General features: G+C 43.7%; 1 protein-coding gene across 2 annotated transcripts in view; it reads left to right on the forward strand.

The window, feature by feature from the left end:
- The window catches only part of TMEM144 (transmembrane protein 144), a 240,369-nt gene that overhangs the window by 122,036 nt on the left and 99,799 nt on the right, over window positions 1-18,534 (forward strand). For both annotated transcript variants that reach the window (XM_085641726.1, XM_085641727.1), the window contains one exon: window positions 14,706-14,825. In XM_085641726.1, coding sequence (XP_085497852.1) covers window positions 14,706-14,825 — 120 coding nt within the window. The remainder of the gene's footprint in view (window positions 1-14,705; window positions 14,826-18,534) is intronic.

Consider the following 18,534-nt stretch of genomic DNA (forward strand, 5'->3'; position numbering starts at 1 on the left):
GTTCATTTAGTACACAAAAGAGAGCGAAGAGATCTCCCAGTTGTCGATTATACTGAGACGGCATGGGACAAGTATGTAGATTTCAATAAAGGTATCTTTCCCTATATAGGTACCATATCAAATAGTAAGCTGATACGCAGACTCACCAAGACTCTTGAAGCTGTAGTAAACGAGACTATAGCCGCCCTAGGCAATCTGACAGAGGAACAATCAGTGATGAGAATTGTTGTTCTCCAGAATCGTCTTGTCCTTGACGTCATCCTGGCCGATAGGGGCGGAGCTTGCAGGGTCATCGGATCCAGCTGCTGCATATTCATACCAGAAAATTCGCCATCTGTATATAAAGCTATAACACGCCTTCATAAGATTGTAAGCCAGATACACGAAAATCCAGGCACTTGGACGTGGTCCGGGTGGTTTTGGAGTGTGATATCAGCCTGGGGATGGAGAGTTCTATCCTTCCTAGGTATTGGCCTTCTTATGCTCTTCAGTTGTTGTTTATGCCTACAATGTGGACCAGCGATTTGTGGTCTGTGTGCCACATCATGCATTCCATATCACAGTTCTCGTTCAAAATACCGGAAGAAGAAGGAAGAAGAAATGATGCTCCATGAGCAAATCGATGGAATGATGAAGATTGATATCTCTTGAAGGGCAAGTAGGGGACAAGGAGGGAATGTGGAAATGTGGATTTTCCTGATCAGTTATGTCCCCTATCTTGGACCCCAACGGATCTATATGCATGTTACAAGTACATGTATGTTCCCTCCAGTTCCAGTTTCTAAGACGCAAACATATGTGTGTCTACCGTCGACATGTTCTCTGTCAGATCCGCCATCGATGGGCTGGATATTCGATTCCTAGGTATGAAAGGCCACCGACTTTATATGGCTAAGTTACTACATTTTTACAGTTCAGGCAAGTAGGCCCGATTCTGTCCTCAAAGCCTTTCCCTGCTCTCTGTCTCTGACAGCTTCAGCTTGAGCTCGCATCTGTATCCATGAACTTTGTCCTACTCCCTGTGCAGCTAACGGTGCCTGCCTCGGCCAGTTTTCGCCTGTCTGCCAAGAAGTTGTATTTCACCTTCGAATTATCTATTTTGCTCTCCAGCCGATGCATTCCTGTCTAGTGATTTAGGTAAACATTTCCTTTAGCTCACAAGCAAAGGACTCAGCCTTTCCGTCCTCCTGCGAGTGATTCATAGCCCTGTTGCCATGGAAAGTTTTCTGCCCCTCGCATCTCATATAGACACTTAGACGCTTGTACACGCACACACAGTTAGTATAGAATAGATTCTGTCCGAAAGTCTCTTCCTTGTGGATAACATAGTTCTTTAAACATAGGATGTTAGATATGATTTGGGATTAGGTTGACTTGACCCCCCAGACTTCTCGTCTCCACATGTAGAGCTAAATGTCAAGTCCCCTTCACACCCTAGTTGCACGTCAAATACACGTCATGCTGCCGCGCGCGCATCTATGCCAAGTATTATCTTATAGATCCACCTATGTCTGATAATCCTAACCAATCATGTTTCTTTTATTCCTTATTACGCCTAGTTTCAATTACGTACCTGTTATGTCACTTTTCTTATCAAATGTTACGCCTTCTACATTCGTTTCATTGTAATGTACTTATTATAAAAATACATGTCTGTCAATAAAATATTGTACTTCACTTCCTGAACCCTCGTGGTGACGGAACCTGAAGGCCGCGACTCGAGTCGGCCATTTTGAATGGAATAAAGCCCATTTAGAAAACCTCTTATACCACGGATTCTGCCTCTTGTTATTTTGAGCTATTTTACTTTATTTTAAGATTCCGTATGAAATTCAGTCCGGTAATATTTATTTTTATTTACCACAGTAGAGTAAATTACAGGGGCAGCGGATCGCATAAACAACGTTGTTGGTACGGCAGTTGGAAAATTGTTTGAGTGGGTATGTGCGATCTGTGGTGACAAAGACTTTGGTGTTACTTGTGAGGTCACAGACATTGCAGTTTTGGCATTTAAAATGGCCTATTACAGGTGGAAGGCCCCACAGGGTTGTTACTGATTGGTCATGTCTTTCCTTAGAGGGTCATGTGATGGCATGAACCAATTTATCCAAAAGGTTGTCACCCCTTTTGTATGATAGTAAAGGGGGATCCGAGAAGTGCGGGAAGGTACGGAGCAGTGTCCAGGTTGTTTTGATTATCTTCCCCACCTTGTTGCTAGACGGACTATAGGTTGAGACAAAAGGTATGCGTGTGTTGTTGCGTTTGATGGACGGTGCCAGGATAACCTCCCTGTGACTGTACCACGCACGTTTGAGAGCTCTTTTAACCAAATGTACCCTCTGTTGGTCAATTTTTCGGAAAGGATAGCAGCCTCCCGCAAATAATCCTTGCGCCTTTTGCAATTACGACGGATCCGGAGGAATTGACCATACGGGAGTCCCTCACGTAGGCCACGTGGATGATAGCTAGAGTGCAGAAGGAGGGTATTCCCTTCTGTGGGTTTGCGGTATAGGGTAGTGCCAATAGTGCCTTCCTCTACGTGTAGCGTGAGGTCCAAAAATGGGAGATCGTTTTTACGAATGTCAGAGATGAAGGTAAGATGAGGTTGAGCATTGTTAAGCCAAGTAACAAAGGAGAGTAAGACATCTTGGGTACCTTGCCACAGTAGGAGAACGTCGTCTATGTACCTGCGCCATAGAGTGATGTTATTGAGGAAAGGGTTTTGGATTGACAAGATGAGTGTCCTTTCCAAATGGTGGACATAAAGAACAACAAAATCTGGGGCGAAGCAGGCACCCATGGAAACTCCTTTGGTCTGGAGATAGTAAGCGTATTTGTACAAAAAATAATTATTGGTCAAGGCGATGTCTAGGAGTTGAATTATGAAGTCAGTTGGAATGCGTGTGGGCCTTGGTCGTGTGTTCAGTAAATGTTCCATTACCTTGAGTCCCTCACTCTGAGGGATGTTGGTATACAATGATTCAATATCCAGGCTTGCCATGAGATCTGTCTCCGAGTGAAACGGGAGATCCTCAACGATATTGATCAGGTGGGTGCTATCTTTGACAAAGGTATCAGTAAGTGGGACAAAAACCTTGAGAATGGAATCAATATATTTGCCCAATGGTTCCAGTACAGAGCCGCACCCGGATACTATTGGTCGGCCTGGTGGTGTAGAAGCGTTATTGTGAATTTTGGGTAAGGTGTATATTACCGGTGTTCTGGGATGTGGATTGTTGAGGAAAGCATGTTCTTTCTTATTGATGATACCCTGGTGGAATGCCTGAGAGGTGATAGCGGAGATTTTGTTTTGAATGGTAATTGGTGGATCAGAGTTAAGCTTGCGGTAGTGTGTAGCATTGCTGAGCTGGCGAAGGATCTCAATGTCATATTTGTCATGGTCCATCACCACTATGCCACCACCCTTATCGGCGGGTTTGATAATTATATTTTGGTTGTCGCTCAAAGTGCTGATGGCCAATTTTTCAGTGAGTGGTAAATTATAGGGTACAAATTCAGGTTGTTGTTGTAATTGTTTGACTTCATGGAGTACAAGTTTCTCAAAGGTTAAAATCTCGTGTGGCATCACCGAAGAGGGTGGCAAGAAGGTTGAGGCAGGTTTGAATTGTGTCTCAACAGACCTGTTAGTTTCAGGTTTGTCTGGAAAAAATTGTTTCAAACTGATATGTAAATCTGTAGTTTGAAAAAATTGCTGCGTGCAGTGGGGACAAAGGAAAGGCCCTTGCTGAGTAGGGAGATTTCATCTGTGGATAAGGGATGGTTGGATAAATTAAAAATGGGTATGGTTGTGTCAGTAACAGATGACAGAAGGAGTGGTGGGGGAGCATTGTGTAGAGTGGCATGTGGATGGTTCGGAGAGTCCGATATCAGTAGATATAGAGAGGCTGGAATTTAAGAGAGATACCATGCTACAGGCAGAGGGGATAAGGATGTCAGTTTGTTTTTTATGTAATATGTTTGTTATTGCTGGGGCCCCCATTTGTAGAACTTGTGGCGGATCCCAACTGGTAGCACTGCGTGAGTGTGGAACTAAGTATTGTGCCTGGAAAAAAAAATGCCTTGTGTGAATCCCCAAACGTACTGCCTGCATCTAAGGAGTGCGCCCCCTGCATTGTGGGGGCCTCAACACGTATTAGCATCTTGTCGATGGTTGCTTAGTTGATCTTGCCACATCTCTCTCATGCGTCACACTGACTGCATGCTTATTGCATGCAGTGTCCGATTCACAGGTTGCGATCCTCGGAGGGAGGGTGTACCTGTAGTAGTGCCTCATTCTACCTTGTGCGGCACTGCTAAAATTGCGCCGGTGTATGCCACGGGAATTGTCTGGTGAGACCAGTATCAACCTGCACCAGACGTTGTGCCTCAATTCCTAGAAGGTATGGAATTTGCACCTTTTTAGGTCTCGCGAGCCAAAGGCTCGAAAGAGACATTTTATATGTGGGAATTTCAAAGTGCTACCCACACTTTTGGCTGGCCTAAACCTTGAGTGCACGAGATCACATGCACGTGCACAGCTGCTCCTCTGCTCATTGCATTTCCCCCCTCCCTTCTCACCCAGCCCTTTGACGCTCTGCTGGAGTACTTTCACTTTCGCCGCTTTGACCCTTGCATTCCCCCCTCCCTTCTCACCCAGCCCTTTGATGCTCTGCTCGCATCTCCCTCCTCCCTGGGCGTGAAGGGAGACAGAGCCATCCTGCTTGATTAATGGCATTCTTATGTGTTCCTGTAAGCGCTCGCTTTAGGTCTTTCTCTATAACCTGTAACCCCACCCAGTCTTTTCGCCCTCTCCATGTGTCCTGTTCTCCTCATGGGGTCGCGCTCTTTGCTCCCCATGTACCTCCCTTGCACCCTCCTTTTGCCCCCTCTTTGCCCCTTTCTCCCTCTCCTTGCTTCCTTTTCACCTTCCGTACTTTTTCTCGAGGCGCACTACAAACACTGTTCAGTTTTGCGTGTAGTCACAGATCTACCACAGAAATGTACACATTCTATTGCTTACAGACTTCAAGCCCATTGCACTCTAGCTGCAAAACCGATCCATTCATGTGAGTGTTTTAGTACAACGCGCACACAGCGCACTTTCAGTTCTGTGCCGGTGCGAATTACAGCGCGCCATGGGTATACACAGACGTTGCCCAAGGTGGCTATTGACAAACACTGAATGGGTTTCAAGCCGCTACCCAAAAAACAATACATTGATATACAGAGCACGCGCACAGTTTTGCGTGTAGCCACAGTTCTAACACAGAAATGTACACATTCTATTGCTTACAGACTTACAGCCCATTGCACTCTAGCCTGTGGGCCCCGTGAACTGTGGAGAATACAAAGTCGGACTCGCATGTTCAGCACAAACTCCCCCATCCTCCCCCACCCTCCCAAAAAATGGAAAGGCACAAGTTTAACACTTTAAAGGGCTCCGTTTATTATCGGAATGGCACCAACATCGTATTTCTGGCTATGGCTCCTCACACTGTCTCATTAAGCAAGCCCCCCCCTCAGCCGCTGCCAAACCGATACATTCATGTGAGTGTTTGAGTACAACGCGTACACAGCGCACTTTCAGTTCTGTGCTGGTGCTGATTACAGCGCGCCATGGGTATACACAGGCACTGCCCAAGGTGGCTATTGACAAACGCTGTATAGGTTTCACGCTGCCAAACCGATCCATTCATGTGAGTGTTTTAGTACAACGCGCACACAGCGCACTTTCAGTTCTGTGCCGGTGCTCATTACAGCGCGCCATGGGTATACACAGGCACTGCCCAAGGTGGCTATTAACAAACGCTGTATAGGTTTCACGCTGCCAAACACATCCATTCATGTGAGTGTTTTAGTACAACGCGCACACAGCGCGCTTTCAGATCTGTGCCGGTGCTCATTACAGCGCGCCATGGGTATACACAAGCACTGCCCAAGGTGGCTATTGACAAACGCTGTAGAGGTTTCACGCTGCCAAACCGATCCATTCATGTGAGTGTTTTAGTACAACGCGCACACAGCGCACTTTCAGTTCTGTGCCGGTGCTCATTACAGCGCGCCATGGGTATACACAGGCACTGCCCAAGGTGGCTATTAACAAACACTGTATAGGTTTCACGCTGCCAAACACATCCATTCATGTGAGTGTTTTAGTACAACGCGCACACAGCGCGCTTTCAGATCTGTGCCAGTGCTCATTACAGCGCGCCATGGGTATACACAAGCACTGCCCAAGGTGGCTATTGACAAACGCTGTATAGGTTTCACGCTGCCAAACCGATCCATTCATGTGAGTGTTTTAGTACAACGCGCACACAGCGCACTTTCAGTTCTGTGCCGGTGCTCATTACAGCGCGCCATGGGTATACACAGGCACTGCCCAAGGTGGCTATTAACAAACGCTGTATAGGTTTCACGCTGCCAAACACATCCATTCATGTGAGTGTTTTAGTACAACGCGCACACAGCGCGCTTTCAGATCTGTGCCGGTGCTCATTACAGCGCGCCATGGGTATACACAAGCACTGCCCAAGGTGGCTATTGACAAACGCTGTAGAGGTTTCACGCTGCCAAACCGATCCATTCATGTGAGTGTTTTAGTACAACGCGCACACAGCGCACTTTCAGTTCTGTGCCGGTGCTCATTACAGCGCGCCATGGGTATACACAGGCACTGCCCAAGGTGGCTATTAACAAATGCTGTATAGGTTTCACGCTGCCAAACACATCCATTCATGTGAGTGTTTTAGTACAACCCGCACACAGCGCGCTTTCAGATCTGTGCCAGTGCTCATTACAGCGCGCCATGGGTATACACAAGCACTGCCCAAGGTGGCTATTAACAAAAGCTGTATAGGTTTCACGCTGCCAAACACATCCATTCATGGGAGTGTTTTAGTACAACGCGCACACAGCGCGCTTTCAGATCTGTGCCGGTGCTCATTACAGCGCGCCATGGGTATACACAAGCACTGCCCAAGGTGGCTATTGACAAACGCTGTATAGGTTTCACGCTGCAAAACCGATCCATTCATGTGAGAGTTTCAGTACAACGCGCACACAGCGCACTTTCAGTTCTGTGCCGGTGCTCATTACAGCGCGCCATGGGTATGCACAGGCACTGCCCAAGGTGGCTATTGACAAACGCTGTATAGGTTTCACGCTGCCAAACCGATCCATTCATGTGAGTGTTTTAGTACAACGCGCACACAGCGCACTTTCAGTTCTGTGCCGGTGCTCATTACAGCGCGCCATGGGTATACACAGGCACTGCCCAAGATGGCTATTAACAAACGCTGTATAGGTTTCACGCTGCCAAACACATCCATTCATGGGAGTGTTTTAGTACAACGCGCACACAGCGCGCTTTCAGATCTGTGCCGGTGCTCATTACAGCGCGCCATGGGTATACACAAGCACTGCCCACGGTGGCTATTGACAAACGCTGTATAGGTTTCACGCTGCCAAACCGATCCATTCATGTGAGAGTTTTAGTACAACGCGCACACAGCGCGCTTTCAGATCTGTGCCGGTGCTCATTACAGCGCGCCATGTGTATACACAAGCACTGCCCAAGGTGGCTATTGACAAACGCTGTAGAGGTTTCACGCTGCCAAACCGATCCATTCATGTGAGTGTTTTAGTACAACGTGCACACAGCGCACTTTCAGTTCTGTGCCGGTGCTCATTACAGCGCGCCATGGGTATACACAGGCACTGCCCAAGGTGGCTATTAACAAACGCTGTATAGGTTTCACGCTGCCAAACACATCCATTCATGTGAGTGTTTTAGTACAACGCGCACACAGCGCGCTTTCAGATCTGTGCCAGTTCTCATTACAGCGCGCCATGGTTATACACAAGCACGGCCCAAGGTGGCTATTGACAAACGCTGTATAGGTTTCACGCTGCAAAACCGATCCATTCATGTGAGAGTTTCAGTACAACGCGCACACAGAGCACTTTCAGTTCTGTGCCGGTGCTCATTACAGCGCGCCATGGGTATAAACAGGCACTGCCCAAGGTGGCTATTGACAAACGCTGTATAGGTTTCACGCTGCCAAACCGATCCATTCATGTCAGTGTTTTAGTACATCGCGCACACAGCGCACTTTCAGTTCTGTGCCGGTGCTCATTACAGCGCGCCATGGGTATACACAGGCACTGCCCAAGGTGGCTATTAACAAACGCTGTATAGGTTTCACGCTGCCAAACACATCCATTCATGTGAGTGTTTTAGTACAACGCGCACACAGCGCGCTTTCAGATCTGTGCCGGTGCTCATTACAGCTCGCCATGGATATACACAAGCACTGCCCAAGGTGGCTATTGACAAACGCTGTATAGGTTTCACGCTGCCAAACCGATCCATTCATGTGAGTGTTTTAGTACAACGCGCACACAGTGCACTTTCAGTTCTGTGCCGGTGCTAATTACAGCGCGCCATGGGTATACACAGGCACTGCCCAAGGTGGCTATTAACAAACGCTGTATAGGTTTCACGCTGCCAAACACATCCATTTATGGGAGTGTTTTAGTACAACGCGCACACAGCGCACTTTCAGTTCTGTGCCGGTGCAAATTACAGCGCGCCATGGGTATACACAGACGTTGCCCAAGGTGGCTATTGACAAACACTGAATGGGTTTCAAGCCGCTACCCAAAAAACAATACATTGATATACAGAGCACGCGCACAGTTTTGCGTGTAGCCACAGTTCTAACACAGAAATGTACACATTCTATTGCTTACAGACTTACAGCCCATTGCACTCTAGCCTGTGGGCCCCGTGAACTGTGGAGAATACAAAGTCGGACTCGCATGTTCAGCACAAACTCCCCCATCCTCCTAAAAAATGGAAAGGCACAAGTTTAAAACTTTAAAGGGATCCGTTTATTATCGGAATGGCACCAACATCGTATTTCTGGCTATGGCTCCTCACACTGTCTCATTAAGCAAGCCCACCCCTCAGCCGCTGCCAAACCAATACATTCATGTGAGTGTTTGAGTACAACGCGTACACAGCACACTTTCAGTTCTGTGCCGGTGCTGATTACAGCGCGCCATGGGTATACACAGGCACTGCCCAAGGTGGCTATTAACAAACGCTGTATAGGTTTCACGCTGCCACACACATCCATTCATGTGAGTGTTTTAGTACAACGCGCACACAGCGCGCTTTCAGATCTGTGCCGGTGCTCATTACAGCGCGCCATGAGTATACACAAGCACTGCCCAAGGTGGCTATTGACAAACGCTGTATAGGTTTCACGCTGCCAAACCGATCCATTCATGTGAGTGTTTTAGTACAACGCGCACACAGCGCACTTTCAGTTCTGTGCCGGTGCTCATTACAGCGCGCCATGGGTATACACAGGCACTGCCCAAGGTGGCTATTAACAAACGCTGTATAGGTTTCACGCTGCCAAACACATCCATTCATGGGAGTGTTTTAGTACAACGCGCAAAGTGTGTGCTGTACACATGGCAACACCGTGCCACAGCGCACTGTTGCAAGGAATGCTTTGATCCTCGGAGGCTAACAGACCTCACTCTCTGCATTAGTTAACCCCGTCTTGGCACTGCATGAAAACAGGGTACACACTGTCCACCATGAAGTGAGACATTGTCCTCGGGGCTGGAGATCCTATTTAGCAATCTGCTTTAAACATTGTGATTCATTTAGGCCATTAAACATAAAGGAGCACTGGGAACGCTGATAACATGGATTCCATTTTGAGTATTGACTACAACTTTTAAAAAGCACGCAGTACTGAAACAAGCATTTACACTGCAATAGGTCTCGCATTTAAAAACAGGCATTTGCAATGCACTAGATCTCGCATTGACACGAGTTTGAGATATTGGCATTGCACATAACAATGCATTTTTTTTGGGATTACTTTTTGAATACTTAAATAGAAAGGATTTGTTATTTACAATACCAATAGCTCCAACTCCAATAAATGCGAGACCTATTGCATTGCAAATGCTTGTTTAGTGTGAGACCGGAACTGTCTGGTGCTGCTCGTATCAACGCGCACCACACGTTGTTCCTCAATTCCACGGAGATGCCGAGGAGGGGATTTGTGTTCCGGTGTGCCGGAACGGTATTGCCTTGGTGCTACTTTGATCAATGTGTGTCTGACTGGGTTAATCCTCCTTCCGGTAGGCTCCCCTGCTTCACCCTCCCATTCATTGACTGTTCCGTTTGTGCGCTTGGTGCGGCGGATCAACTGCCCTCTCCTCACCCGTCCCGACAACTTTGTGTTGCCAGGAACTATTGCCCAGATCGGGCCTGGATAGTGAGAGTAATTGATTGGGCTAAGAAATGCTTCAGAGAATGATTGGAAGTTGGTCAAGCGATTGTGTGTGCCCCCACCCCCGTCCTTCGCAGAACTGGGCTGGTTCAGGAAGGCCAATTGTGGAACCCTTTGATTGAACGACTATCACCCTCACCCCACCTCTTCGCATACAGTAGGTGAACTTCCCAAGTGGTGGCAAACCCCATTTGTTGAGTGCTGTCTAATTAGCCATTCTACTTATCCCCACATCCTTTCCTGGGACCCTGACTAAGTGTGACCCTGGCCGCAATTGGCCTAGTATCAGGGGGAGTTTTTTTTCATCTCCAACCGAGGGCTTGGGCTACAGGATCTGCATTTGTATTATCATCTGACCTTTCGGGGGGGGGGGGGGGGTGTGTGTGTGTGTGTATACACACTGCATACGTACCTGCCTGATATCCGTGGGAGTGACTGCATAAGGACCGCCTGTTATTAATTACACTGCACAGCAGTGTTGCTTTACACGTTGATTCCTTGCCAAAAGAATACATTTTACATTGTTTTTTAGCTGTGTGACCTTGGCCCATGGTGCTGTATAAAATTGTTGTAATTATTTGTGTGTACACATTTTTTATATTGTTGTGATTTGGGGTGCACCCTATAACTGTGTGGTATGAAATTATAATAACTGCCAGGGTGGGTCTAGTTATGACAATGTTTCGCACCGGATAAGGGTGCTGGGGGGTAAAGGAGGATCTTTCCCTAGTGGGCATACTGTTGATGTCATTTTAACATGGTTGGGTCTAGTACTGATTGTAATATTTCGAATTGTGACTTATGCCCAGTAATATATGTTGTTCATGTTGTCTTACTTATGAGTGTGTACAAACTTTATTTACATACACCACATGTGAAGTCTCTTGTAACGCTCAGTGTACTTATTGTGTGAGAGTGCTGTGCCAATGCTTTACACATTGCCTTTGTGATAAGCCTGACTGCTCAGTACCAAGCAAGCCAAGGGGGACCACATGCTATGCAGCTAGTGAAATCATCTACCTCTGATGGGAGTAGTAGGTTCTGCCTGGGTAGGGCATCGCCTCAGCCAACCTCTAAGTGCCAGTTCCAACACTGTAGATTTACTCAAATATAAGTTTACTTTTGTGTATAACCTCCTTTTGTTTAAAACACTAATTGTATGCTCATGTCTATCTGTTTTTTTCAGTTTAAATGGTTTCAAAATGGGACATTTCCTGAAATCAGTTAACAATTAGGCATTGATTTAGACTTTGTTGGATGGTCCACTGATCCTGGAAGTGGAAGATCCTCCCATTTTTTGTGTTAAGAAAACAACCTCCCAAGTGGAACTTTAGTTTCTCAATATTAAAAACGAATATCCCAACGCATAAGGGCAGTGACAGTTGCCCTGCCCTTAATAGAAGGAACAACTGTCACTGTGACATGACAGCCCTTTCGGGGGTTATACCTCCAGGTCAGAGGTTTATACTGGCAGAGAAAGTGGAGGCTCCACCTTTGTAAACACAGCACTTCCTCCGACTCTCAATAGAGCAGGGTAGCCCCTCAACCTACAATGCTCTATCAGTAGATTTTCATAGATTCTGGACTTATGTCTTACACAGTGGACTAATTAGGTTTGATGGCGTAAGGAGGGACACTGCTGAGTTCCACTCAAGTACCTTATAGCAAGGTTGTATTGAATGGTAAGTTATTTTTGCACTACCCTTGTACATCATGAAATTACTTCCTGTGTTTGAACAACATGTCTGTTGAGATTTGAAAGAAATCCTTAAACCTTGTTGGCTTTTCTGAGCAAGCATAATTCCCTCATATTACGTATGGAGGAGTCAGGCAACACAATTGCATCATCCTAGAGAATGCCTGAAGCTTCCTAGAGGCATACAGTGGAGTCATTAAAGTTAGTCATTTAGTTCTGTTTTACAGGTTGTGATGTCATAAAGGGTCTAGTTAGTAATAATGTACTAGAAGATGTTTCATTGAACTTTGAGGTCCAGATTCCCAACACGAGTATTAATCTGCACCTGTAGAGGTACTTTTAGGCAGTGGTGCAGATTTATACCATTTGCCACCTCACAAACCATTCCAGGATTCCACATTGAAAGCTTCAATAATTGGCCCCTAAGTCATACAGATGTAAATTACCAAATTAAAACATATCAATTAGAAAGTCATTGAGTTCCAAAAGTAAAGTACCTGGGAATGTTACAAGCCCCCTTTATGATGGCATAAGGGGTATAGATTTCCCTAAATAGCAAATTCTATGGGCTAGTGTGTATGAAGGTAAGGGACATGACCCAGAAGTGAGGAAGTAGGAAAAGACCCCAGGAGAAGTGTCATGAAATGTGTCTGAGGCAGACACTAACATAACCATGAATATAACAGAGATTTAGCCATTTAACACTTTTGCTGTAGTATCAATTGATTGGTAATGGTAGTTCCTTCTAGTTTTGACTGAAGGCAGTCACTGGTTGGCTGCAAGGAAGACCAAATGTGCTTCAAAAATGCGAATGGCCCTAGTGGACGTAAAAACATTTTATTTTGCCCTAATCTACTTTTCCCCAAGGGCAACCTTTTCAACAATCTATCCTCTGAAAGTCCTATTATTTGAAGATGCGTAAGAGAGCATAGGTTGCAGGCTGAAACCATATTTATAGAGTTAAATAGACTGTAATAACCACAACCCTGGTGGCAACTGGAAGCCCATGCAGGAGTCTGGATTGACATGCATACTACCACTTTTTGTACATCTACTAATTTTTAAAACACTGGGGGTCTTATTCACCAGAGTAAATTTACACATGTAATTTTATCTGTGAAAATGTACTCTTACTCTTTTGAGTGATTTTACTACTTTCACCTTTTATCATTTCTGAGTTTAAACGTTCATGTCCCTACCCCCTGAAACCAGGGTATGGAGCCAAATTTACAACTGTCAAGTTACTACCAGTTACATTTCACACATAGGTTGAGGTCCCGTGGTAAACTACAAAGAATAGAAAAACATTATTAAACATAAAAAAAGTAGTAAAAATATTTTAATGTTCAATTTTAATATAAAATCATTTTGGAGATTTATGCAAACCTATAACAAACTTGTTACAGCACTGTTAATCTGAAAAATGCATTCAAAATGTATTTAAATATATTTCATAAATTTATAATGACTATTTTAAATGTATTTAAAAAAAATCTACAATAAAATGTTTCTGTATTAGAAAGTACTAAATACATGCATTTATTTAAAATAATTTGCGATTGGGTTTTATTTTAAGTCCACGTCTTCATTATTTTCTATGGAATGGTCACAATTCCAGTAGCCAGGTCTGTTGATGGACTTTCTCCTGGGCTTTTCTGGAGTACATTTTCAACTGTTATAGAACCTTTTTGACTGTTCAAGTTTTAGAATTGCAGTTTGTAAATGGCAGGGGGTTCCTCTTGTGGGTGACTGCCTGTCCCTCTCTAAACCCGCCATTGCTCTTCCCAAATCCCTACTTACTCCTCCATAAACCCCTCCTATTTAATGGTGTGCATTCCCCATTTTCCAGCCACTGCCTGTGTCCCTCCCACATTTAGTATTAAAATTTAGGGTAACATGTGTAGAGATATCTGAATAGAATAGAAAACAAGCAGAGGCAGAGTCTCCACATGTAGGTTTAGTAATGCCACTAAATGTACTACTAAAAGTACTACAAAATGCATTTTGTCGATAGTGTCCTGTCCCTTTTACCTAGCTTTATAATATCCACAATAACCCTATGGAAATTTGATTTTACACTAACTCTAATCGAACTCTTGCTCTGAACCTACCTACTGTAGATGCCTGCATAATCAAAGTCCAATGGTATGCTATCGTGCCAATTGAATGAAATAACATACAGAATTATACATGTCTTATTTAATAAGCAGATTGAGTGTCTTAGCATTGCTTTTTATTTTAAGAAGAACCCTATCTATTAGCTACCAAAAGGCTGTTTGGCATTATGGCACCTTTGTCAGAATAAGTGTGTTGTATACAACCCATACGGAACCATTAAAGTTGTATCATCCATCAGCCTCCTTTTATTTAGCAGGACACTCTGAGCATGATCGAAGGTCCCTTGAGCCACAGACCACTAAATGCAAAAGAGAGTGACTAGAGCATTATGAAAAACATGGCTAAAAACGTATGAATGGTGCTAGGCAGTTTTTAAACCACTTACCTCTTTTGTATATGTGGTTTCTTTGGCACCATAGAGACTGTCATTGCTCTGGCATACCTTTCTCATCATATCAATATTAGATTTTAACATGGTTACCTACTTTTTGTTTCAACATTGTTAAATGATTATGTTGCTAAATATGAATTCATATTTATAATGTTGCTACCTCTGTTTTTTTTTTCAGATTTAGACTACGTATTTGCTCACTTCAGTGGTATTTTTCTAACCAGTTCAGTTTATTTTCTGATCTACTGTGCAGTTATGAAAAATCACCCCAAGGTTTATCCTGAAGCAATATTACCAGGTACTGTATGAGGATTAATATGCAATTTTATCATTTTGACTTTTTTTGCTCTTTCAAAATCCGACACATCTGGTTGAGGGTCTCTACTCTGTATTTACCATTTCACAAAGTTCCTCTGAAAGAACATTCAATTAGCTGAATTCAGAGTCCTCCAGCTACTACCTCATCAATGCACAAATCATGGCTGCACATGCCGGTCTCATCAATCCATTTTTACTTTCTATCCCCAAACAGCTCCACAACTTTTACTCTTAATTACCTACAAAAACAGGCAGACATACCATACTTCTCTCTGGTCCAAGCCTATTCCTTCAAGCTTGATGATTTTTTTTTTATTTTTTTTTTAAACTTGAAATGCTTCAATTGGGCAAAGCTGGAAGCTATAGCCAGGCATAGCTGCATGAGGTAGGGTACGTTTACTGCAAGGTCCCTCCTAACCTCAATGTGATATGAACCTGTTCTTTTTTTTTTCCTTTCTTTTTTTCTCAATCTTATGGTGTAACCTTCCTAGGCAAGTGTCAACACCTTATACTATCCACCAAAGATGGAAAAACTGGAAAGTTCGTTCTGGTCAGTCCTGTAGCCCCAGTCTCCTTTAGAAAGACCTCTATGCTTCAGTTCTCTTACCGAGTAGGTCTCCTACAGCGTCCAACCCCTTGTGAACAGGTGGCGCATTTTGGAGTAGGAGTCCTTTCTTTTTGCGTCCCCGAGGCAGGCAAACAGTAGGTCAATTGCCCGTCTCTTGGAGAGTAGTTCCAGTGCCTTGGTGCCAGCTACATTCAGAAGAACTTGAGTGGATATGGTTTCTCTATCAGGAGTGTAGACACTTCTTCCTGCGAGGTCCTTTTCAGGTAGGGCCTTCCCAGGTGCAAGAATGTTCTGAGGAGTTGATGGCTGGAGTGCCAGATAAATCATGTGCACTGGAAAGTAATTGGATAAATTCTGCCACCTGATCCTAACCATTTTCTCATCGTCCTCCATCTCTTTTTGCGGCACTTACTCTTTGTCTTTCAGTAAACGTACTAATGAGCCTCTGTTTCAATATGGTGGATCCTTCTGCCACCAGGCAGTCCTTTCTTCAACCCTGTGGCCACTTCCCTGCTAATATGTGCTCTCCTGCCAACGGGCAATGTCCAAATTGGTTCTCATTCTCACTGTTACTGGAGCGTGTTTGTCTAGGTGGTCCTGGAACTGCCTCACATCTCCAAGTTGCAAGAGGTAGTCATTCATTCGGCCAGCTGTTCCTTCCCACTCCCAGATAGGTAATCCTTGCTCGGTGGTCAGCCGTTCTCACTACTCCTGTTCTTCCTGGGCTCAGAGGTAGGCCATTGTCTTCTTAGTCAGGATCGTTAACTCTCTCAGTTATGAATGTGTAGTTTAGCTCTAGAGTTATGATGGTTTTAAGCCAGTTCTTGTTCTGGTTCAGGCAGCCTAAAGTACATTTTGATAGTGTTATTTATTCAGTCAAGTTATCAAAAATCAGATCTTAGCTCCAAATTATATTTCACTTAATATTCAAAATCTGTTTTAAATGGTTTTGCTACGATTTTCCCTAAGGAGCGCTACAAAATTAAGTATTTTAATCACACCTAGGCTTTCCTGTGGGCAGTGTAGCTAACACTAACAACAGAATGGCTTTTAGACTTTTAATCACTATGAGGGCACACTTTAAATATAGTGTGTGCTATTTTAAAAAAAAAAAAAAGACCTCTGTTTTGTGAGTTTAACAATGTACACTTTAGGGGTAACAATATGTTTTACTTCTTGGCGAGCCCACTTTTCCGTACCATGTGTTATTGCAGTACTTTTAAGCTGCAGCCTGAGGACAGTGGTGCTCCTGGCAGCCATATGTTTTTGACATGTGTGGTTGGTGTAAATACATTTTCATTGATGTTCCTTCTACTATGGATTTACTGGAAAGCTAAATAGACCAACTGGGTAAAACCTATTTTACTTGTACAATTTTAGCCCCAGAGCACACAGATTGTGGCACTGAATAGCAGAATCACAGTACACAGAGTCCTAATACCAGCTAAATTTGGGGTCCCAAAAAATCTGATATACCTGGGAAGGCAAATTGACTACATTTCCACCATCTCTCAATAGAGCGGTTGAGTTGTGAATTTAGCGGAGTGTGATCACTGTCAAACTTTAAATGAGATCAAGTAATGCAATTGAACAATTCCACCATAAGTCTTTGTGGGAGTAAATCTTGGCACTGAAATATGCAACCTTTAAAACCGTTTAAAATCATTTTCATTCGGAATAGCCGTTTTTAAAAACTCTCAATCATCTACATAATTTAGTGTACTTTACCGCTGAGCAAAGGAGGGAACGGGGAAAAAAGACACAAAGAAAGTAAAGATTGCCTAATTAGAAGTTCTAAGATGCAGCTGGCTTAAACATGGATTTAGAATTACTTATATTCATTAGAGCAGTACTTCCTTTTTTGTGATTAATTATTCCATTTTCTGTCGGCACAATTGCCAATCTTATTTTCATTTTTATGTATGTACTATGTGTCATAGAAGATCATTTATTGAAGCCAGTGTTCAAGTGACATTCTTACGCAATTTGAGAAGGGTACAATTATTTATCTCCTTTTTTTTATTTACTTCCTTTTAATTTTGTGTTTCCCAACATATTTTGCATGAATTATACTATATCCCCAATCAATTACTAGTAAATATATCAATTCTGTTAGGTGTTTATACCACATGGATTGCAAGAAATAGAATGCTTACCAACATGTGACCAATATTTGAAGGAGTAAGGGCTCCTATTTTTATGTTTGATCTTGGATATAAAAATTGATGAAATATTATTGTGAAAGTTCATGGTTGTCATGTGTTCTACCTCTCTGCTTGGTTTAAAAGCTTTCCCCCTTTTGATATAATATGTGCTTTTACCTTTAAGGTCCGTAGGTCTTCTTTTCCTTTTTTGTTTTGCATAATTTGGGAAGCTCCTGTGCCTCTTATTGTCATTTCTTGTGCTCATTCAGACCTACACACTAGCCAAATTAAAAGCGGGGAAAAGGACACCATTATGAAATCTGTACTTTCTACTAAACATATACCACCCATTTAGGAAAATTAGTAAGAAGGATAGAATCTGTTCAATAAATCCCCCTGCTCAAGCACCGCTTCACTTGGCCCCATTATCAAGAGGACTTAGCTTCCTGACCTAGTAAGTCTCTCCTACTCAGCTTCCGCATGGTATTTAGGGAGTCCATTGGAGAAATCGAAGAACCCATGAAATGTACCCATCCATGGATTCTCTCTGTACCATGCAACTATCGTAAATTATAATTGGCCTCATACGCCAAGTCTGATACAGATTTCATAGGCCTTCTATGAAAGTCCACCACATCAATAGAAATAAAGCAGTGACTCAAAGAAAGTAAAGCTAGCATAAGCTTTCCCATTATAGAAAGAGCTATGCTTACACAAAGAAAAAGGAGCCACAAAGAGATATACTTTTTTATTCATAGCCTTTGTATACCGCTACCCAGTCAATCTTATGCCTGTTGTCATATTCTTATGCAGTATGGCTAAGGCATACCGTTGCTTTTATGGAATCTTAGTTCATTTGTGTAGCCCTTGCTGTCTTGCCCTCTATCTGTATGCATAAAGCTGTTTGTCTTTTCGTTGTAATAATTGCTAGAATTCAAAGATTCAAGTTTGTGGTTGCCATATTCAGTTTTTCATCC

The sequence above is a fragment of the Triturus cristatus genome, chromosome 2_2, assembly GCF_964204655.1.
Source record: "Triturus cristatus chromosome 2_2, aTriCri1.1, whole genome shotgun sequence".
Lineage (NCBI taxonomy): Eukaryota > Metazoa > Chordata > Amphibia > Caudata > Salamandridae > Triturus > Triturus cristatus.